A 22,287-nucleotide genomic window follows, 5' to 3' on the forward strand; every position below is an offset into this window, starting at 1 on the left:
TCGCTGCAAGCAAATTCGTTCCTACAACAAGAAACCCTCTTCCAGTTTTTCATCTTCATCATCAATGGCTTCCCTCACAACCCTTCCAACTGCCACCTCCTTCTTCTTCAAGAAGCATCTGGTGACAGAACTGCCACCTCCTTCCAAACTGCCTAGCCTCATTTCTTCTACTAGCTTCACTGCTCTCACCCCTCTCTCGGCCAAAAGTGAGGCCACCGGTACTATTCTTTCTCAAGAATCTGAATCTGATTCCGGCTCAGATTTTGAGGCTGAAACACTGGCATCTTGCTTTGATAATATCTCCAACCCAAGCACTCTTCCCTATGGTAATGACTAATAATGACATACATACTAATTCTACCACTAACGTGTGATTTCTTGATATGTTTCTGATTATGTTTTTTTAAGAGTTTCTTTTATTTGGTCAGCGAACCCTTTCCTGAAAGCTGGAAACAGGAACATTCTTGAGCTGCAGAGTGATGAAGAAGCCGCTAGAATCAGGGTTGACATGCCAGGAGTGGAAAAAGATGGTGTGAAAATATGGTTCGAGAATGGCGACCTCAAAATAGAAGGCGTTGAAGTGGCTGTCGGAGGTGGTACTGATGGTGGGATGGACGAGGAGGCCAGGAAATATGCTATTACGGTCAAGATTTTTGAGCCAGAGATGCTGAAGAAAGATGAAGCTACTGCTGTGATGAAGAACGGAGTGCTGAAGATGGTGATTCCTAAGCTCAAATTTGAGGAGAGGAAGGACATTTTGCACATTAACGCAGCTTGAAAGTGGATGAGCACTTGTCTTCTTGGCGTCCCATTTCTAACTTCTAATAGCGCTTCATATCTTTTTTTTTTCCCACCTTTTAAAGTTCTATTTTCTGTTTCTAGATCTACAGTATGTATAGATAGGGAGATGTTAAGGTCAGTTCTTGAACCCTTTTGCTGACTCATTAGTTTCATCCTTTTTTGAGTCTGGGATCAATTACGTTGTTAATGATCATAGATTATGACATCACTGTGTTGAAAATCTTTTGTTAGGAAAGATTAGGGATCATTACTGCTTGGTTTGTTCCTTGCTGATTTACTTCATGTTTTGTTGATTCCTCCATTCGGATGATCTTTTTTTTTTTTTTGAGCGAGGAAGTCTTGAATCAAGTATAGAGAAACAGCTAGCTTCCTTACTTCAACAATATTCAATTATCAATTTTTTTTTACATAAGGATCTTAATGCCTTTTATTTTACTCCGTGTTAACCTAAAGGTGGAGCAAATTTGCATAAAGAATATGTCACTTTTACATGATTTTATTTACACGAGTGAGTAACAAGTGCTTTACAAAAATTGCTCTGATAAGTGACTTCAACCTTGATGCAGTTCGTGTAAAAATATTTATCACGTTGTAAGCATTTATGAAAGCTTAACCCTCAAACAATCGCCATCATACGTCTTAGACCTAATTGGGATTGTTATTTTCTGAAATTTATATAAAAGATGCATGTGAGATAAAATGTGAATTCGTGAAAAATGTAAAAACTTTTTGGGGAGGAAATAAAAATGATTGGCTAGTAACGCAGTACTCAATTGACTGTAATTGCATATTCCTGGACATTCGAAAATGACAGGTGTCTTATGAGTTATGTATGACTAACCTCCTCTAATTAACGTGCGATACAATTGGTAAAGTAAATTAAGACATCAGACATTTCCTACAATTCTCCGAAATTTCAATCCTTTCCTACGTATACCCCCCTAAAACCCCTCAGATCCCCACTCCCTTCCCCCGACCCAAAGCAGGTTAGTCCAGAACTGCCTTTAAATGGCTTCCTCCTTGTTGGCCCTCACTCTCAGACGAGCCACTATCGCCACCGTTTCCACCACCAACTACGCTAAACTCCTTCACCCGAGAATCCCATTAACCACCACCTCCACCGCCATCAGCCGCTCCTTGTTCTCGCGCAGCAGCAGCTCCACAGGGTCAACCTCAGAATCCTCTGATTCCGAGTTGCCCAAGCCAGATGAGGAGTACACCCTCCACCCATTGCAGATTTCGGGCCCAAAAGCAGCAATTGCTCTGAAAACAGAGAAGGATCCCAAGTTCAAGACCATGAGAGTGATTATGCCTGGGGTTGGAAAAGATAGGTATAAGGTGCGTTTGGATGAGGAGATAAATACCATTTTCTTTGAAGGGCAAGGAAAAGCAGAAATGGAAGATGAAGATTCTGGGAGGACTTATGAGGGTAAGATTGGGTTTAGGCCGCAGGCTTACAAGATTGACAAGGTCCTCAAGACTGAGATCAAACATGGGGTTTTGTGGATCTATTTGGAAGGCAACACACAGCCGTAGCTTAGTCTGTTTGAGCTTTGAAGACCTTTTGTTTAGTTGCTAATTTGATGCTAGTACTACTACTACTTTTTTTTTTTAATGTTTTACTTTAGCTGTTTGTGGATGTTTGATCTTGTTTGGTAGTTTGTTAAGTGGGTTTTGTTTATGACTTGAATCGAGCAGTGAATAGTGATGGCCTTTCTTGGTCTTGGTCCCATTGGGATGCATGCTCCCTGATGAATGATTTTCTTGTAATTTTTGTTTAACCCGTGACAATTGGATAATTTGATGTTTATATGATGTTTGACTAATTCCTTGCGTTTCATTTTCTGCTTCCCTACTTCTTAGAGAAAGGACTTTATGCTGAGTTTAGAGGAAAACTATTGGCAAGGATTTTGGTTTTCTTGCAAGACTGCAAGCAAGTTCTTCCGTTTTGCTTCTGAATGCATCTGCGTGATCCTGGAAGTTTAGTTCAAGGTTGAGAACTTCACTGACCCATCTTTTCATTTCTATTTTCTTAGAAAAGGGAAGGTAGATCCAAAACGCGATCAGCTTCTAAATCTCAGTCATCCATCATCCATGTTTGAGAGAGGTAGCTTGCTAAAGCTAAATGTTGATAGCACTTAATAAAGCCGTAGATAGCAGTACCCAAAATACTACTCAGGAATCCATCCATCCATCCATCCATGATCCACCCCACCATTGCATTGCTGTCAATCCACGGGCATTAAGGCTGTAGAATTCCACGTTAGCCACTGTGCATAGGCCAGATTGAGATTACCAAAAGAAAAGACTGCGCTGCACTGCACTTTATTGTCCAGCCAGCACAGCAGGGCAGCGGAGTACTATCTGAATTCTGAAGAAGAAACATTTGATCAGATACAGCTGGCCTACAAATACTTGGCCAAAACGTAAACGTAAAAGTTAAAAACCCAAAAAAGATTAAAAAGGAAAATTGGCCTCCCTCATTGCAATTGTTGAGCTTGAGCATGTGCGGACGATACTCTGCAATACTTATTTTTTTGTCGTCTATTTTACTTCCATGAAGATGAAGGAAAAAAAATAAAACAGAAAATCTTTCCTCCTCTTTTGCAGTCCACGTGTATGGCAAGAAAAGTTCGATAACTCCCAATTTCAATTCCCAAAATAAAACCCTAGCGTAGCGTCCCACCCAGTAACATCCCCACAGCTGAGCAAGACAAAAGCTACTAGTGCCTGAGCCTTTTTGTCTGCACCCAAAGAGAACGCAAAAAAAATGGCTTCCTCCGCAGCTATCACCCTCCTGCCCAAATCCCTGCGACCCAGAACCACCTTCAACACAGCCATCGCCACCCGTTTCTTCTCCACCGGGAGCTCAGACTCCCCGCCCAAACAAAAACCAACACAGAGGTTGGTTCCCCACCCGTTTCAAACAGGAGGGCCTCTGATGCCTGTAATGCATAGCCCAGTGAAGGGCGGTTGTCTGTTGAGGGTAAACATGCCGGGTGTTGGCCAAGATGGTCTGAAGGTCCATCTTGAGAACAATACTGTATTCTTTGAGGGTAAAGGAGAAGCGGAACACGAATCTGAAGAAGGGAGGGGTTATAAGGGCAGTTTCGAGGTGATTGGCATGAATATCAAGGTTGCAAAAATTGAGCCGGAGATGAGAGATGGGATTTTAAGGGCTTTTATCAGGGTCAATAAAATTGATGACAAAGCTCTTATGGCGTCCGATTGCAGTGCATCCTTTTGAAAAATCGACCATTGTCTAGCTTTCTAGTCTTTTTTGTTTTAGGTCCAGGGTGGGCCTGTTTTAGCTTTCTAGCTAAAATTTTGTGGTGAGGTATTGTGGTGGGTTCTTTATGCTCTATGATTTTATGGATAAAATGATGTTTGTATTAGTGATCTTTAATCCAGAGTGTAGCGGATGGATTTCTTTCCTTTTCTTTTCTAAATTTTGCATAATACTCATTGACAAACGAATCAAATCTTAATGCTGAAATTAGTGGGAAAACTGTGCATTTGATTGATTGTGATTTGGTCAATTTCTGTCAGCCTTATGCTGTGAAATTTAAATGGAGAATTAACCAATGAATTTCAAAACGAAAACAACAGATGATTGGTCTTCAGATGACAAATAATGAACACTTAATTATTATTTAAATTGCCGTTCATTACATAATAATTGTTTACAACGAATTAAATCACATACTGAGTGATTTTTCAAGTTGATGTGGGTGATTAACTCAATATGGAGACTTGCTTGTCCAAATTTAGTAGCTTTCTTATTTTGGGCTCTCTTCTGTTCTTTTATTATCACCATTGGCGCGGTTCGTCCAATCCTAGCAAAGCCAATGGAGGGTCGGTTATTTATTGAAGTAGCCCTTAAGTGCTTACAAATGAGTACTTGCTAATATTCAGTTCATATCTTTTTGGCACATAAAAAAGCAGCTTATTTTGTAAGCCCCGAGGTGGAAATCGATTTCCATTGGCAAATTCAAGAAAAAAGAACGCAATACAAACGGCTCCAATTTATGATTCATGTAAGCCTCATGCCTGCATTCTACATCGATCCATCAAACGCCAGATTATGTGTGTTGAAGAGTGACTGGCTAAGCCCTGTTTGGATTTTCATTTTCTGTCGAAAAATTACATCATTTTTCGTGATCATATTTTCCTATTATCTTTTTTTTTTCACATACATCAAATCGTTACAGTAATTTTTTCATGAAAAATCATGAAAAATACAATCCAAACGGGACTGCATGAAATTATGGATCATTTTTGTCTAAAGATATCATAACTAAAATTACATGCTTGGATGAAAATTCGATTCTCTCCAAGAGTTACTTCCTTCCATCAAAACAATTTTGTTTTAGGCTTCTCTTTTGGAATGGATCATGTTCATGGTACGAGGGAGGACAGACTTTATCTGCTCCGCGTGTCGCTTTCAAATTTGATTCTGTACCATTTGCATCCATCTTTTGCCTGCTTCTGCTGAGTTGCAGGCGCATGCCAAAGGTTTTTTGAATCCCGAGACACACAGACTCACCAACTTTTGCCTACATGCACTGAAACCTTTTTCATCTTAAGAGTTCTTTTTGCTTTTTAATTAAGGCACCATCTTAAGAGTTTGTTTACCTTGATATATTTCTTTTGAAAGTTAGACCCGATTTTTTTTTTTTTTTTGTTGAAAGTATTACTTACTACAAAAATTTCCCAAAGATTCTTGTAGGATGCTATGCAGCAACAACTACCTAAATACTGCATACTTAGCTCTTGTTTGACTAAAAATGGTAACAATTCTTACCATCAAAATTTTCGTACAATTGACAATTAATATTAATTTTGGAGAATTAATCAAGCACCATTTAGAGATTTAACTCTTTTGCATGCCCTCATCAATTTATAACTAGTATCTTGTAAATGCATGCATTCATGAACATATACCACCTGCCCTTTTTAGTTTTACCCACTTATTTTTTTCACTTCCTTTTTACGCACTTGTACTTCCTCCATCCTATGTAAATTAATGTAGCTTAATTAATTAGCTATAGGTAGATTCTGCTGAACTTTTCCTTGTTTTTCTGGTTTTGTCTATTTCATTCCGGTTATGGGCTTATCCTGTTGGTGTGTTGATGATATCCCTTTTGTTCACTAACTCCATTAATCCTCGATCGGCTGTGAGTTGAATGCTCTCGAGCATTAAGTATGCATGGGCTACTATGACTTGCATGATTTCATACGAGTCTGGGATATTTCTTTCTTTTTTTTTTTTTAATTATACTGTCGTGCTATAGATTATGTATACAAATAAGCACGATGCATCACAACACACTATAATTTTGATGGTGTCTGTAGGAAAATTTGCATGAAAAATTTGATCCTAATGCTTCATTTTTCTTTCTTTTTTTTTTTTTCCGTTTCATAGAGCTTTGAGCTGATCTTTAGCCTTGTTTGGATTGCTTGTTTCCGTCGGAAAATATTGTCGTTTTCCGTGATCACATTTTTTTCTCACATATATCAAATCGCTACAGTAATTTTTCCATAAAAAATGACGGAAAATGCAATCCAAACACAACCAATGTTTTTGGTCGAAACGATCGTATATTTTCAAAGACAAGGGTCGAAATGAGCAATGGACAACGGTCGAAAGAACCCATTTACAAAAGTGCTTACTAACACAGAAGAGCGGGATTAACCCATTCTCATCCCACGCATGCTTAAAGCATAACTGCTCGGTGATGTAATAATAATGGGAGTGTTTGGATACAAAATTTATCTTAAATAATATTTCGCTTGCATCATAAACACATTTTCCAACCTACTTTTTTATATTCCCAATCACTTTTTTATCTCACATACATCACATCACAAAAAGTGCTACATCTCCGCGTACAAAACAAAAAGCAGCACTGTGAAAACAAGTTTTCCTACTTGTGGCTTGTGGGTCATTTCTTTTATGGTTTTCCAAACATTTCTGAGATAATTAGAATAAACTTTCTGAGTTTCTATTAGTTCCTTGCGGTCTTTCTTTTTTAATTTTTGCTTTTAAGAATTGTATTTACAGCAGCCTTTAACTATATAATACATTGTTGCACTGTGAAATAAAGGTCTAAGTTTCACTGTGAAATCTAATGTCGATTTTAAGAAAATGAGGAAATAATTGTGCAATATTAGCCGTTTAAATTTGCCACAAGCAACTTAAAAATTACTGTTGTCTGTTTGTGAATGATCCCCAAAGAGATAAGAATATAAGTTACTGTTGTCTGTCATTTCCCAACCCCGTCCAGGTTCCGACCACCCAAAAAGTGAAGGCAAAACAAAATGCTCTAGTGACACTAGTGTACTGATATTCAACACTGAAGCGTTGCAGTGTTGGTTTCAATCGTCAGTAGTATTTCATTTCATGCACTTCATTTGCCACGATGCCTCAATTAATTTTATTGTCAAAATTGTGCGACACCATATCTGGCCAATTACATGAATTTTAGTGGTTGCTATGCCGATTTAAGCATTTGTCTGGTTTAAGCTGTTTTGTTGTGGCTTTGTTTAGAAAGCAATTTTTCTCTTTTTCAAAGAAAAATAGATTTTTCAATCACCTTTTTACCTCACGTATATCAAATCGCTACAGTAATTTTTCTGTAAAAAATTCAGAAAAATGCAATCCAAACAAAGCCAGTATGTGGTAGTAAGACAGGGGTTAGCATTTCAAAACTTAACATAGTTAAAGTAAGCAATATGCTTATCGTCATTTTCATTCAAATTGATGAATTAGCTTGATACTATTTTGAATTGCTTGACTCTCAATTATAAATAAAATTGCGTATCCCTAATGTTGTGGATTGGATTTCTTAATAGATGCCTTGGATTTTTGCCATTGTAAATTGCATATTAACATAAGAAAAGCAAAAAAGCATTACACAGGATTATAGGGGTACATATTATATATCATCATTTTAAGAAGCATACAGAAAGTTAAGAATTAATAGGGACTACTATATAGTATTATGTTTATACGCATCAGCATTGATCTCACTTTCTTATCAAATTAATACTACTGTATCATTTTTCAGAATTATGAAATTGATCTCACTACATTTTGAGGTCACAAAAAGTATATTACACTCGCAAAATGTTGGTTCATCTGCTGGCCATACTGGTACCATCACCATGAATAATTAACCATCACAATTTGCCCCGTAACTTGAAACACCATGCTCTCAAAGTCCTCATCTGATCCAAAATGTTCCAAATTCCCCAACAACTAAATACATTTATTTCAATGCATTAGCCAAAATGCATTTGTATATACATTAGTTTTTCTTGTACATACTCCATTGCAGATGAATTTAGCTGCTACAACAAATCAGTAATTCATCAGAAAAAAAAAAATCACAGCAAAGCACTTGTAATCAATATGATTACACGTGGCACAATCCCATATCCCCGCTCTTGCTCCTCTCTAGTACAAATTTTTCCATCAGATTCATTCTCCCACATGTCCTCCTTCACTTGACTGATACCAAGAAAATTACTTTCAACAGAGGAAAACCTTCATTTTCAATTCGGTCATCAATGGCTTCCCTAAGAACCCTCCTCACGGGCACAGCTGCCTCCTCCTTGAAGAAGCATCTGATCATCACAAATGCACGTCCAAAACTAGCTGCTACCACTTCACTTGCTCCCCACCGCCTTCAGCTCCTCCCCACCACCAAAACCTTCACTTTCCGCCCTCTCTCCGCTCCTAACTATTCCACCTTCATCGTTTCTGACTCCGACTCTGAAGCAGCAGATGAGTTCTGCTCTGATTCCGAGGAAGCCGTTGAAATCTTCTCTGATGAATCCAAGAGGGGCATTTTCCCATATGGTAGACTAAGACACAAAGCTTTGTTTCCTTTTGTACTCATTGGTTCCACGTTTTCCTGATTTCTTTGGTTATTCTTCTTATTGCAGAAAACCCTTTTCTAAAAGCTGGAAACAGGAACGTTTTCGAGATGCATGTTGATGATGAAGCAGCAAAGCTGAGGTTTGATTTCCCCGGGGTAGGGAAAGAAGGCCTGAAAATCTGGTTTGAGAACGGTAACCTGAAAATAGAGGGTACTGAAGATGCTACTGATGTTGACGGGGTGCCCAAGGAAGGCAGAAAGTATGCTGTTACATATGAGATTTTTGAACCAGGGTTGCTGAAAAAAGATGAAGCTGAAGCTGAGATGAAGAATGGGGTCCTGAAGGTGGTCATCCCCATGGTGAAATTTGAGGAGAGGAAGGAAGTTGTTCACATCAACGTTGCCTGAAACTGAATCACCATTCGCCTACCTGGTTTCCATATCTAAGAGTAGATAGAACAATTTAGGATCTTCATCTAGTTTCGGACTTTTTCCTCTAGATCTGCTTTTGGTTATTTATTTGGAGACTTGGATCCCATTTGCTGGCTCATCTTCCTTATTGTTGGAGTCTTGAATCGATTAAGTATCTGTATTTAATCATGAGTATAGATTTTCAAGACATCACAACTATTTTGGAATCCTTTCATATGGGTAGTTGTACTGCTACTGGTTTTATTTCTATTGATGTGCATCTTTTAATCCTATTTAATTGGTGATACTAGTTTCATGGTTGTTTTCATATCTTTGGTACATTTAGAATCTGAAAGATTAATGACGCCCTGCATCAAGTACATACAATGGCTTTTGTGATTTGATGATTGAATTTTATTTTTCACCTTCATGTTTAATGATATTTGAAGAAGAATAAAGCATGAAGAAGTTGGAGTCCATCTTCCTCACTCTACTAGTGCGAGGGCCTTGCAGTTTATTCCGTGGCTATTCGCCTGTTTATGAGGACCTTGTGTGTGTCTATGTATATATGTATGTATGTGTTTTTTTCTTTTAAAAATCTGTTTGGTTCCTTAGCAATGTGGCCTTTGTTTTAGGTAGTGAGGATTTTGTCTAAATGATCCCTTCCTGCTAACTCGTCAGTTTACTGTTTACAGTGGTCACTTCATATATTAGGGGCTGAAATAGAAGATGGCCACATCTTATTACTCTTGAGTGTTTTAAATGGGTTTGATGTATGGAATGAATTTAGCCGTTCGAATGTTTGCATCAAATTGCTATGTTCTACTTCTTCTGATCTTCATTAATCTTCTTTGTGGTGGGGTTTTTTTGTTATAGCAGATGCAACAAAACAGGAGAACAAACAAGAACACTAGAACAGTTTTGGGGGAATCAGATTTTATTAGGGTTTTGGAACGAATCAGAATACATTACAGAATGAATATATGGTGTATATATATACAACCAAACAGCGAGACTCTCGAACAGCTCAACATAGTCGAATCGCCATGGGTCGAAAACCTGATTCAAGACATCCCAATATTTTTGGATTTGGAATCTGGTTTTTTTTGGGGGGGGGGAGAATACATTACAGAATGAATATATGGTGTATATATATACAATCAAACGGCGAGACTCTCGAACAGCTCAACATAGTCGAATCGTCATAGGTCGAAGACCTGATTCAAGGCATCCCAATATTTTTGGATTTGGAATCTGGTTTTTTTTTGGGAGAGGGGGGGGGGGGAGTGTTGAAGAAATTGTGCCCTTTTCTTGCCATGCCATTTTTGTTCAAGCCATGATCAGACTCTTTTTGTTTTTTTTTTTTTTCTCTTTTGAGGTAATCCATTATAAGACTTGAGCTAATACATGACAGAGTCGAAAAATTTTCCTTTTTCCATATGTTTGAAAGCCGCTGTTGGATATGTTTCATTGAGACATGTTGTCGCATCAAAACATTATGGATAAGTCGGTCGGGCTTGCGTGGATAGAAAATTATTTGAAAATCTTATTTTAGAAATGATAATGTAATATTTTTTGTGAGGTGACATGTATCATATAAAATGACAGTTAAAATAAAAAATAAAAAATGATAAAGAGATGCATCTATTGCAACTAAAAAAGAATTCATAAAAAAAAAATCACAATCCAAAACCCAAAAGCAATTTTCGTTGTCACTATTTAAAAAATTGAGTATCAAAAATGCTCAGTACTTTATGGAGATTGAAGACAGTACACACTTAATAGGCCAAAGAGGCTGCACTCTTCTTATCTGTATGATGTGGATGTGGGTTCGTATTCTATTTTCTTACAGGCTGGTGGTTAACTGCGAGTGTCTGTTCTTTGAATTTTTTTATTTTTTTTTTTTTGGGGATCAATCCGTTCTTTGATTCAATATGACTACTATTATTGTCTTGTGTACTTGAAGAAGTATCTACTCTGCTAAATTGTGATATGACGCCTACAATTACTACTAGAAACGCTACCAAAACAACAGATTTAGTGCAAGGCAAAATTTAAGAGAATCAAAATGAATGTCAATTATTGCTGATTCTTAATCAAAGCGTGGATCACTTGAGAAGGGTAACCTACACAAACACAAAGATGAGTGCCCACGTTGACAGACAGCCTTCATCCTCCATTCTGTTCCTTATATACTGTTCCTGACATTTTGATCAAATCTGACATCTCCCTTTGCAATCACCACTTTATTGCTATAATCAACCGTACATTCTTCCAACCCTGCAAAAGTTCGTGAAATACTACCACATTACAGACCTATACTAACTCGACTAGTACAGGTTTAAACCTTGACATGCGATCTTTCAATCAATTTGTTACTATTTCTGAGAAGTTCTCACCATTGATCTTTGAAATTACTTGAAAAACTCTCCATCTGCAAATTGCACATCCAAGATTCACCTTCAATACTACCACCTGAAACTGCTTCAAGTAATGCCAATTTAAGCAGAAGATATCAAACATTTCAGAAGAATTGGATTACTTTCCAACTTTATCAAGAAAAAAAACAGAAAAGAAGTCATGTTCTAAATATGTGGAAGCACGAAACCAGTAGCTCTAACTCTAGCAAGTGAGTTGAGTTTCTGGACTTACCGAGGGGACTGTTAGATTTGCAACATGTAAAAGAGCCCGCTTATCGAGCCTTTCCATCCAAGCATATAGAAGAAATTTTGTAATTAATGATGACAAAGTAAATTCTGCTTATGTACCGAAAACTTAATCGGTACACAGACCAACTTCCTTTATCCTCTCCAATTCACCATCGTAAATTAAAGCAAGGCCTACAGGCTACAACTATGTAGTATTTTTTGTGGGAGCACTCTTGGATGTTAGTCAATAATGCCTAAACAACTGCGATTATATATCACGATGGCCTTCAAACCTGAGACACTGCGAAGCAATATATGTAGTACCAGGGGCGTGAATGGTTTGGCCGGTCGCATGTTACTGACCACCAAGAAAGATTCGCCTCCCAAAACGCTGTCTTTCATGTCCTCATCAAACCTTTTGCTAATGCCTTCATATTTTATGTGTAGATAAGGTTACGGATGAGTTTTAACTAAAGACTAGAAGCTCCGGTATGGAGAATAGTATTTCAAATATCCCGAAATGCGGTATTAAAATTGAATTAGCTGTTCGTCCGCCCATTTGGTTTACTGCTATTGGGAGCAGATGGAAACGAACCCTACTTAATTAAGTGAAAAAAGGTGCTTCCAGCTAAGCAATTTACATTAATTCGACACCCGTTGCCATCACTCTTTTAGCGCCAAAAGGCGTCATTGGTTAAGAGCATCAGGCGGCCAACGTCTGCTTCCCTTGGGATTTTATTAATCCACAACAAGAATTAGCACAGCTCTGGCAATTCCGCTGATATTGGCCAGTCCAGATTGTGGGAATAAAACCATCGATTAGTGTAACCATCGTTAAACATACCAGAATACTTTTAACTAAGCCCACAGCATCAGAGTGCAGAAATGATCTGTCAATATGAAGTGTAGTCAAAACCCGTTAACTTGAAACTTGATACAGGCCATTTAAACAAAGCTGAGTGGCACAGCATCAAACTGCAGAAATGATCTGCAAGTCTCAAGTGTAGCCAAAATCCACAAACATTAAACTTGATAGAGGCCAATTCCCCGAAATAAAGATCTTCGATGTTATCTGCATCTCTCCACCTCCCGCCCAATTACATCGTATGACAACTGAATCAGTAACATGAATGACGAATACAAAGCAAAGGCAGCATTTTGGCAAATTATAACAGATTGATAAGAGATTCCCCAAGGAACAGACCTACTGCCTATTGCAATTCTCCTTTTGAGCTTATACATTAATCAATCCACAGTCATGTATCCACACCGACCATCAACAGACCTCTTACCGCGCAATTTACCCTCTTTTTGAGATCATCTGATACAATAATCAGTCCATAGGCACACATCCAAAAGGCCAAAAAAATAAATATTCCTTGTTTACTGAAATAGACAACTTAGCAGTTGCAGCAAAAGCATCGTATTAGTTATGTAACAGCGAAGTACAAGGAGCAACACATAAGTTAACGTTACTTTCTCCAACTAATTGGCTATTTACAAGATCGGGGGACGTTTGACACAGCTGCCTGCCATTAAACTTGTACCAGAAGAGACAGAAGACTCGTGCCAGTGAAGATTGCAAAAAACAGGGCCACAATTCATGTCGAGAACTCCACAATAACAGCTGAATCTTCCACATCTTGCTTTTCTGAGGACGTTCAGACCATCAGCTCAGTTAACAATAGAGTCTCCAAAAATTTTTCATGAATGTGGTACATCCAATGAAAACAGAGTGCCAAAAAATAAGAAATGATATGGTACATGACTCCGATATAAGCACGGCTCCAAACTGAAAGTAAGATTCACCTCTGCAATGAAAGATGCAACATCAGAAGATTGATTGTAATATCTTAAAGCAAATAACAACCAACTGAGCTGATGGTCACTGGTTTTTAAAAAACCAATGACCATCAGCAAATAATCCTTTTACAAATAGATGTCAAGTACCTCTGAACACCATAAAATTGCTCAATACCAAGCATCACGTAGTAAGATACAACCATGTATTACAAATAGATGACTCGCAGGAGAATGTACAATCTTGATCATCAGGAAAAATTCAGACTTGCATGATAAACTACAGTAGTTTGTTTGAAAACAGACTAAATCACAACTAACAGTGACATCTTTCAATAGAGATACAGCGAAAAGCCAAAACTATCCATCTCATCATAGAATAAAACATGGGAAAAGCATTACCAAAATCATACAGTTAAAAAACCAATCAGCTTCCAGACCAAAGGGAAAAAAGAGTCCATACAAATTTATTTGCTTCATTCAGATTACTAACACAACACCCCACCCAACAAACCAATAATCAATCTAAATAGAGAAATGCAATATAGCAGATCAGAAAATGAAAAATAACACCCAACTTTGGAGAATGCTCAAACCTCATAGTCATCTCCGCAGTGAAAATCCTCCATCCCTGCGCGACTTCTCCCCCAACAAAGCCCTTTCTCTTTCCTTTTCCCTCTTCTCCCTCTTCAACCTCTCCTCTCTCAACTCCTCCAAACTCTTCTTCTTCTTACTACCCTCACTATCAGCACCAACATTGTTACGATCCTTCCTTCTCCCAAACTCCAATTTACCACCATAATCATGATTCTCATCAGCAACCATCTTTTGATCAGCAAAATCTCCACCCGGCTTCGCCATATACCACGGTAATTTCACACCTTTCCCCACCAGTCCATACCCTAGCCGATACTTCTCGTCCTCCGCCGTCACCACCCTCACCTCCTCCTTCTTCACTCTCTTGTTCTTTTCCTTCTTCTCATCTCTGCTAACTTCGCTCACCTCATCAATCGGATCAAAAATTCGAATTCCTTCAAACAAATTCATGTGTTTTGAGTCGGATTCAGATTTCAACTCTACCGAAGCCGGTTTTTCATCGGCTTGGGCTACGGCTATGGCTTCGGCCGTGGAGGTTGAGGTTGAGGTGTTAGACAAGCCTCGTGCTCGACGGAGCTGTTCGAGGCGGAGCTCGGCGTCGCGCTTGCGAGATTGTTCGCGCTGGAGCTGCTCTTCTTTAGCCGCAGCTTCCTCATCGCGCCGGACTTTTTCGCGGTTCTCGTAATTGTAAACATTCCATCGTTTTTGAGGAAGAATATTCAGACCACCGTGACCTCCCATCTTTTCAGCTTGAATTATGTATGGAGCTTTCTATTCGAATTTGATTCTTCAAGTATTTCTTGACCGGAAAGGAAATAGTAGAATTAAGTAAGAACCCTAATCTCGTTCAAATTTGTTGAACGAAATGAGGGAAGACGATCCGAAGGAACTTATTTATACTTTTGGGTTAAAAGACTTGGGCCCCCAGACTTTTATTAAAGAAAGCCCAATAGGAAGAATAGGTCCAATTACGGCAAAAACATAGCAAGATTTTCCAAAATCTTTTTCTCAATTTTCTAAAATAGGAAAAAGAAAAAATTTTAAATATGTTTTCCTTTTTACCAAATTAAATGTGTCAATCCGTAATCTGACCCCAAGTAACATTCCCCTTCTTCATTTTAAATAAAGAGTCGTAAATTTGAAAGTAAAACATTTGTGACTTAAAAAAAAATTACGCTGGGTTTGGATCGTAGAATTACTCGGTAATTGTTGAAACTTTTCGTCTGACTAATCCAGTAGGGTGACTTGCGGACAGAATTCATGAACTTATGCTGCATGAAAGTCATTGGAAATGCTTGTTTAGTACAGCATTTCGTATGAGTTCCTCAATGGGAATAGAAACATAAACTTCATGGATGAGGTTATGTATGAAGATCAAATTTATCTCCTTGATTAATGGAAACAAAACAACATTGCTGCCCAGAGGATTGAGCTACTCACAGCTTCTTTTATCTCTTCTTTTTCCATTTTTTTTTCCTAAAAGCTGACAAAAATACAAGATGTGATTATCCCCCCCCCCCCCCCCCGGGCCCAAACAAAAAAAAAAGGACTTAAAAGCAATCCCAGATAGCTGCAGTGTATAATGGGACAAGCGAAAAGGATATCCCATAGAACCGAGGCTTACTAAACGACAATGCTATATGGACACTGTTAAGGAAAAAGTCACGGCTTCACAGGCTTTTTTTTTACGATGCATTATCAACATCTTTTTTCTGAGAAGTTTCGGCACATATGAGATGGGCAGTATGCAGCAACTTCTAACTTCTTGGATCTATCCACACCTTCCAATTGATGGGCACAATAGACATACAACGGCTGGAATATATCGAGAAATTCAACAGCACTGCATCCTGATGTTGCCCCGCGGCCTCTGGAAATTGATGTAGATATTACCCACTTCTTTACACTGCTTGCAAGTGCCAGCGTATATCCACCCCATATTTATTTGCCTTTGGTCGCCATATGCATCTCCAACTCTAACACCTCTTTAGAAGATAAAGTCACTCAGCTGGATAGGCTTCCGAATCTGGTCTTGGCCATGATGTTTGACAATATAGGCACTGTTTTCTACGTTTGCACTCAAGCAATTTATTCTGTGCCTGTAAAATTGCAGCATGTGCTCATGGTTGGGACAGTTATAAATATAGAAATAATTGGTTCTTGATGCAGAAGCAAATTGTTTGGAGAAGCAAATGTTTACCATTCAAAATGATCCTCGCAGCAAATAGAACCCCAGATAATAGAAAGCCCTGCTGCTTTCCTGCAAGCAATCGGTTGTTCATGAGGAAATAGAGAAGAAGAAATAATAGCTGTGGTTGAGCATTCTAAATTTTGTCATCTCAGAATAGTTAAGGTTAGGTAATCAAGAGGGCAACAACATAAATCCAAACTAAAAAGGGGTCCCCAAATGGGTCTTTCGTAAAACAATTCAACCACGGGACTATCTAAAATGGTATCTAGAACACAGAATGACCTTCCTGCTTACAACGAGGAGGACAAAAGCAAAATGGCAAAAGCACAAAGATGTATGCAGTGCCACCAAGAAAGAAGAGTCTGATCTAAATGTCACCAGGATCTTATGACAGTTTGATATTCATGATACAAAGTCCAATCCAAATTACCAAAGAAAAAGGGGGATAAACAATTTGAAACACATTCGATCCACCTAATATCAAAATTCAAGAGTACAAAAAGTATGAAACTGGGGAAGGCAAATCAAAACTTGTGTAAGATATAACTCATGAAATCAATTTGTGAGTAAATATCAATTTTCCACACAGAAACTGGGAAAATGGTGTTTTAGATTAATCAATATTGCTATCCAACCCATAAACAGCCTCTAATGTCACTTACCATGTGGCAGTGTACATATCATAGAACTTGTCAAAAGCTTTGTTGAGGCAATAATGACAAGCTAAGAGATCCTTGATGTCAGTCACCTGGCATGTCGATTTGCAGCATTTGACCTATTATGCAAATTGAATAAAACATGACAGAAAGATCAAGATCAATACTAAGACTTTAAAGATATCACAGTTATAGTACACCCCTCCAGAATGAAGATATTAGTAATCACAACAATATAAACGAAAAAAAATAAACCAAATTGAAAAGTGAGTAACAATTGGTGGCCAGCTCTTGTGAATGAGTAGATTAACCAGATTAGCTAACATGGAGCATCCGAAAGGTGCCTGTCCAAAGTTTAATGTCTCTTCAAAATATCAGCTTGGACAAGTCAGCTAGTCTGTTACACATGAAATGTATTCCTACTCCTCAAGGCACAGCTTGCCATGTTTTAATAGCTTGCAATTCAAAACCTACTATTACCATTACCACTCTTAAGTTGGGGCATGTATGGGCAATATTCTGCACTTTCCCAAAGAGAAACCATCTCTGCGGCAAATGGCAGATTTGCTAAGTTAAAGAATGAGGAGTTATTGGGAGGTATATATGGATTGCATGTGTGAAGCTTTTAGAAAATATGAAAAATGGAAGGATGATAAACACAATCCAAGGATTATCCTTCACACAGTGGAACTCAAAAAACCCAGAAACATAACTGGTCATGTTTACATCCAAGAACTCACAAGAAGTCCATAGAAATGTGCAATAATATTTATATATCTGGTGCTAGAATCAATTCTTAAGAGCATAGCAGTCAAGAATGCAACAACTTTAAACCTTCACTCTGGAGAGATACATAGCTGAGAGAGAAACTCAACAAGCCACAGTTACAGAGCAGGCTCAACTTCTAAAACACCCAAAAAATAAAAATAAAAATAAAAATAAAAATATACTGAAATTGGAGGCAGAGAATAGGAATGAATTCTTACCAAACGCTTAAGTTTATAGGAGTAAAACTGTCGATGAGAGGAGTGTGCCATAATGTGGTCTGCCAAATGACCTGCACTGGATATATCCAAAATTCAGTTCACCAACCACTTTCATCCAGGGCATTTCCGTATATTAGGATTTAAATTCATCATGATTTTTCATTTGCCATATTGATGAAGTTCTTAAAAACAGTCTTAAACATCCTCCAAGCCTTCAACTTGCTAGTTTACTTAAGGCATTTTTCAACAATTTGGAGAAGAAACAAAACATTGACACACCTAATCCTCAAACAAAGGTACAGCTACTTCACTTTCTAGCCTTTTGTTCTTGCATTCCAGAACATTACCCAAACAAAATAGTTTCTCTTATTCAAATTTGTCAATTTTATCATTTGCAAAGCCAATCTCCCACATGCATCCTGATTAGAGAAGCAAAACCCAAAGCAATAAAATTCTACTATTAGTCGCCAGTACAGAAATCCCACTCAACATGTTCTCTATCCAAAACTCACAATTCACAATACTGACAAGGGTTTAGAGACTGGCAAATAATATAAAATAACATCATCAACAGGTAAGGACAAAAGCAGCCAAAAAAGTAATTCTCAGTACCTGTCACAAAATGCATTACTACAGTTTAGACATGTAGCCAGAGTTGTTGATCCACGGCAAACACTACATTTTGCAGTCAAAAAGGTTTTGCCAATATTATGACATCTGCAGACAAGGAGAGACCAGAAAGAATAAAACATTGCTGGACAGAGACAATGACATGTACCATTCTGAATAATAATTGTACAAACTCAGATGCATGTAGTAAACAATTCAACATTTGGTTGTTCCATGACTGATAAAGTAGCTCTAATGTATAATTAGAAGTTATAGTTCAAAGAAGTGAAACACGGTTCAGCACATGATTACAGCCACAAAATTTGAATAAAATTGTACAGATCAACAAATCCTAGTGGCACATATATCCATTGCTTTTTGTCTGGTCTGATGATATTTCACTGGATGCTGAACGCATCAAATCTTTACACCATTTTCTAGATGCTACTAACAAACTGAAAATGCCAGTGTCTAAAGGATATTCAAATAGCATGTTTGTTTCAACATCATTGAGTGTATGGCATAGCCAAATCCAACCTAAGACAAGAAAAGGAACCTAGTTTCTTCTACACAGCTTCATGTCTCAAAGCCAACCCTTCGTTTCAGTTTCTCTACTTCATTCTTTAAATTTCTGATTGAGATATTTCCAACCAGAAAAATACTGGATAGCCAAATGACACTTCAAATAGAAATACTATATCTGAATCCAAGCTAAGCATAAAAGAAATTTTGAAACCTTTTGTACAATTGAAGAAGGTCTCTGGGTATAGGATTGGGTATCTTCTGAACTGATCCCTCCTGTCGAAGAAAAATTTCCCAGCATGACTTTCCCTGACAGTGACCTACAGCCATCAACTATAAACTCTCTAAAACACTAAAAAGAAAACAAGTACCTTGATGGATTTCTCCCCAGATGAAAGGAACCGACTTTGAGATGTTATCACCAAACAATCTTCAGCAAGATGCCCAGGCCTCTGACATTTCCAGCTACAACAGCAAGATGAATATCATCAAATTCATGATGCAGAAGAGAGTTACTCATTCTCTTGCATAAGATGGTACAGAACATATGTAAATGCTCCAAGCTGCTTGTCTATCCCATGAACATATATAATTATGACAAATCAATTATATGTGAGATTACCATTCATATGTACAGAGACTAGATCTCTTCTTGGACCAGCAATTATGGTCATAGTCCCATGTGTCTTGAACAGATTCAGGCACTTCCAAGGAGCCACCTGCTTGAGAGAAGGAATCGAAAACAAGCCTGCTGCTTACAGGACCCTGGTATAATTATGAGAAAGTTGGCAATGTGTGAAAGAATGCACGGTAAAATCCAACTGGAAATGAAAGTAAAAGCACATACCACCTCTTGGGATTTAAACTTTTGTAGAAGCTCAGCTTTGCAGTCCATGCTGCATACGTCGTCATCGGTCTACTAAGCAATATGCAAGGTGGTCAGGTAATTACCCAATAAACAGAACAGAACTGAAAACTGAAGCATGAAATGCCCACCTCATTGCATATATACTCCCCATATTTCCCACAAACAACGCAAACAGGCTCACCAGGTAGAGGAAGTCTCTGCTCACTTCGACTTTTAACTCTATCAACTCCAGTTGTGCTATCTGATAAAAAATACAAATTGAGCCAAAAAAGCCATAAACGAGAAGATACTGGATGGCATGAAAACTCAAGGCATCAAGAGGTTCATCTTTGTTCACTACCAAGACTGTTGCACCCTACAGAATTTAAGATGCAGCTTGAAGTTCCAAACTACAAGCTATTAAAAGGTAACATCAAATTGAAACCCAATGGGATGGAAGATGCAAGATTGTACTTAGAAATGAAAGGGATCAATAATTTACTGAACAATAGACAAATTCGAGGCAGCAAAAAGCTTCTTGCTGATATTGTGGAAAATAATTGTACTAATACATATATTTGCAAATCATATCGAGACAGACAGTTAAACTAACTGCCAAAGTTGTAAATTGAAATGTAAGACCAGCACTTGCCTGGAGAATTCATCAAAAGACTATCATTTAGCAAAACAGAACTAGTTCAAAGTAGCTAATATGCATTAAATTGTTAGTAACTTGCAAAATATAGGCAAAAGTAGGTAATTGAACTTGCATGTTTCATCAAGTTCAAGTGGAATCACAATGCAGAACTGCTTCATCAAGTGTCAGTGCACGCAAGAATTTGCAAGCACTGAATAGACACACATGCGCACAGACTCTTCCTTGTTAAATAGATATGCTAAAGATTCAATGCATGCAGTGACAAACCAGATGTAGAAGGATTCTGGTCGTCTGGAAGTGATTGTAGCAGCCCTATACAATCACCATTAGGATATTGCTTTTCTCCAACTTCACTAGAAGAACTGGAATCGCCTGCACATTTTTTACGTCACATGATTTTAGACAACAGGAATCACCAACAAAGCTGAAATTACTTAGAAGTGCAATACTATAGAATATATAATTATTGGAGAAAAAATGTTAAAGCAATTGAAAGCCACGGAAAGGGGGGAACTAGACCACAGGAAGCATAGTCAAAGACAATCAGTAATCAGGAAATTCAACTTCCATTTTTTGCCCAAGTTAAATGGCAGGCACAAAAGGAGCCATTTATTTTACTAGCATACAAAAATGTGTTTAGGTGTCCACGCATATATTCAGCAAACAGACAAGGGGAAAAGGAGAAGTTAGAAAAGGACACGGTAGGGAATGATGTAGGACAATGGGAAAAGGAAATAGCAAGTAGCAATAGCTGTCTTCCTTCCAACATAAACATGATCCAGTATTAAAAAAAATATAATAAAAAAAAAAACCAAGAGTGAGATGAAACTAAAACCTCAAACCTAAAAGTTGCATAGTTGTTTGCTTCCAAGCATTTCTAAGATATCCTATTTCCATACGAACACTCATATTCACAAGGAAGACTAAAACTCCAAACAGTTTAAAAAGATATGCATCCACAAAGAAAAACGAGAGCTTACTATCATACTGTACTAAATGCAAAACTGAACTTGAGCTTCCCTGCACCCAAAATGAAAATGAAAAAGAATAATTCAAAACTTACCAAATGTAACGGAAAAGTTACAATAATTTACAATAATAAACAACCAGCATAATTCAATTTTAAGTACCAATACATCTGCAGATAGTTCTTCATAAGGCTGAGCAGCAGAATTAACCTCCTTCCTGATAGCCAAGTAATTAATCAGTTCTCAATTCACCAGCACCTTAATTCAAGCAAATTAGTCAATATTAATTGAGAGAGAGAGAAAAAAAAAAGAACTCGGTGGTTTATCATTACTTACCTTCTCTTATTAATGTAGTCCTGGTGCGACATAGGGCCTTTACTTTCTCCAATTTCATCGTTCTGGACCGCCGGCGGTTCCCGCTCCCGTCGGCGCTTGCGATGTCGTACGCTTTTATCGTCGGCGGGGACTGGCTCAGCAGCAGTAGAAAGATTTCCAGTGGCGATATTGTAAGCTGAAAATATATAAGAAAATTTGAAAAAAAAGAGACAAAAAAAACCTAATTGCAAAGCTGAATATTTCCATTGATAAATGAGGATTGGGAAAATAATGATTCGTTAATTACTGGTTAGATTTTGAAGGACGGAGTTGAGATTAAATTGTCTGTTGTAAGCGTAAGAAGGGTTCTTGTAAAAATTGCTTCTATTCGCCAT

General features: G+C 37.9%; 3 protein-coding genes across 5 annotated transcripts; 1 reads left to right on the forward strand and 2 right to left on the reverse strand.

Annotated features, from left to right (window-relative positions):
* On the forward strand, nucleotides 1-1,028 carry LOC113781688 (24.1 kDa heat shock protein, mitochondrial-like). Its single transcript, XM_027327659.1, has 2 exons — nucleotides 1-326; nucleotides 429-1,028. The coding sequence occupies exons 1-2, from the start codon at nucleotides 65-67 to the stop codon at nucleotides 776-778; spliced, it is 612 nt and encodes a 203-aa protein (XP_027183460.1). The 5' UTR covers nucleotides 1-64; the 3' UTR covers nucleotides 779-1,028.
* Nucleotides 1,029-12,621: 11,593 nt separating this feature from the next.
* On the reverse strand, nucleotides 12,622-14,987 carry LOC113779922 (leukocyte receptor cluster member 1). The gene is made up of 2 exons (XM_027325708.1): nucleotides 14,140-14,987; nucleotides 12,622-13,554 (listed from the first exon to the last, which is right to left on the reverse strand). Exon 1 carries the CDS (start codon nucleotides 14,879-14,881, stop codon nucleotides 14,147-14,149), a length of 735 nt encoding a protein of 244 aa, XP_027181509.1. The 5' UTR covers nucleotides 14,882-14,987; the 3' UTR covers nucleotides 12,622-13,554; nucleotides 14,140-14,146.
* Nucleotides 14,988-15,743: 756 nt separating this feature from the next.
* Nucleotides 15,744-22,287, reverse strand: LOC113781133. Of its 3 annotated transcripts, none has more exons than XM_027326997.1 (15): nucleotides 22,200-22,287; nucleotides 21,914-22,088; nucleotides 21,746-21,794; nucleotides 21,590-21,629; nucleotides 20,877-20,981; nucleotides 20,101-20,213; nucleotides 19,952-20,020; nucleotides 19,727-19,869; nucleotides 19,476-19,569; nucleotides 19,319-19,380; nucleotides 18,586-18,690; nucleotides 17,974-18,049; nucleotides 16,994-17,106; nucleotides 16,341-16,400; nucleotides 15,744-16,239 (listed from the first exon to the last, which is right to left on the reverse strand). In XM_027326997.1, the coding sequence occupies exons 1-15, from the start codon at nucleotides 22,285-22,287 to the stop codon at nucleotides 16,128-16,130; spliced, it is 1,404 nt and encodes a 467-aa protein (XP_027182798.1). In that variant the 3' UTR covers nucleotides 15,744-16,127. The 3 variants fall into 3 exon arrangements, with proteins under 3 accessions (XP_027182798.1, XP_027182797.1, XP_027182795.1); XM_027326996.1 differs by having other exon boundaries at nucleotides 19,955-20,020; nucleotides 21,740-21,794; XM_027326994.1 differs by having other exon boundaries at nucleotides 21,740-21,794.

This window comes from Coffea eugenioides, chromosome 8, assembly GCF_003713205.1.
Source record: "Coffea eugenioides isolate CCC68of chromosome 8, Ceug_1.0, whole genome shotgun sequence".
NCBI lineage: Eukaryota > Viridiplantae > Streptophyta > Magnoliopsida > Gentianales > Rubiaceae > Coffea > Coffea eugenioides.

Bases quoted from the DNA above. Each gene is read 5' to 3' on its own strand.
- LOC113781688 (XM_027327659.1), top strand. From the start codon at position 65: ATGGCTTCCCTCACAACCCTTCCAACTGCCACCTCCTTCTTCTTCAAG. The intron at 327-428 runs GTAATGACTAAT...TTATTTGGTCAG, and splicing joins CCCAAGCACTCTTCCCTATG to CGAACCCTTTCCTGAAAGCT.
- LOC113781133 (XM_027326994.1), bottom strand. From the start codon at position 22,287: ATGGCGAATAGAAGCAATTTTTACAAGAACCCTTCTTACGCTTACAAC. The intron at 20,982-21,589 runs GTAAGCTCTCGT...AAAAATGTGCAG, and splicing joins GCATTTAGTACAGTATGATA to GCGATTCCAGTTCTTCTAGT. The intron at 19,870-19,951 runs GTATGTGCTTTT...TAATTATACCAG, and splicing joins AGTTTAAATCCCAAGAGGTG to GGTCCTGTAAGCAGCAGGCT.
- LOC113779922 (XM_027325708.1), bottom strand. From the start codon at position 14,881: ATGGGAGGTCACGGTGGTCTGAATATTCTTCCTCAAAAACGATGGAAT.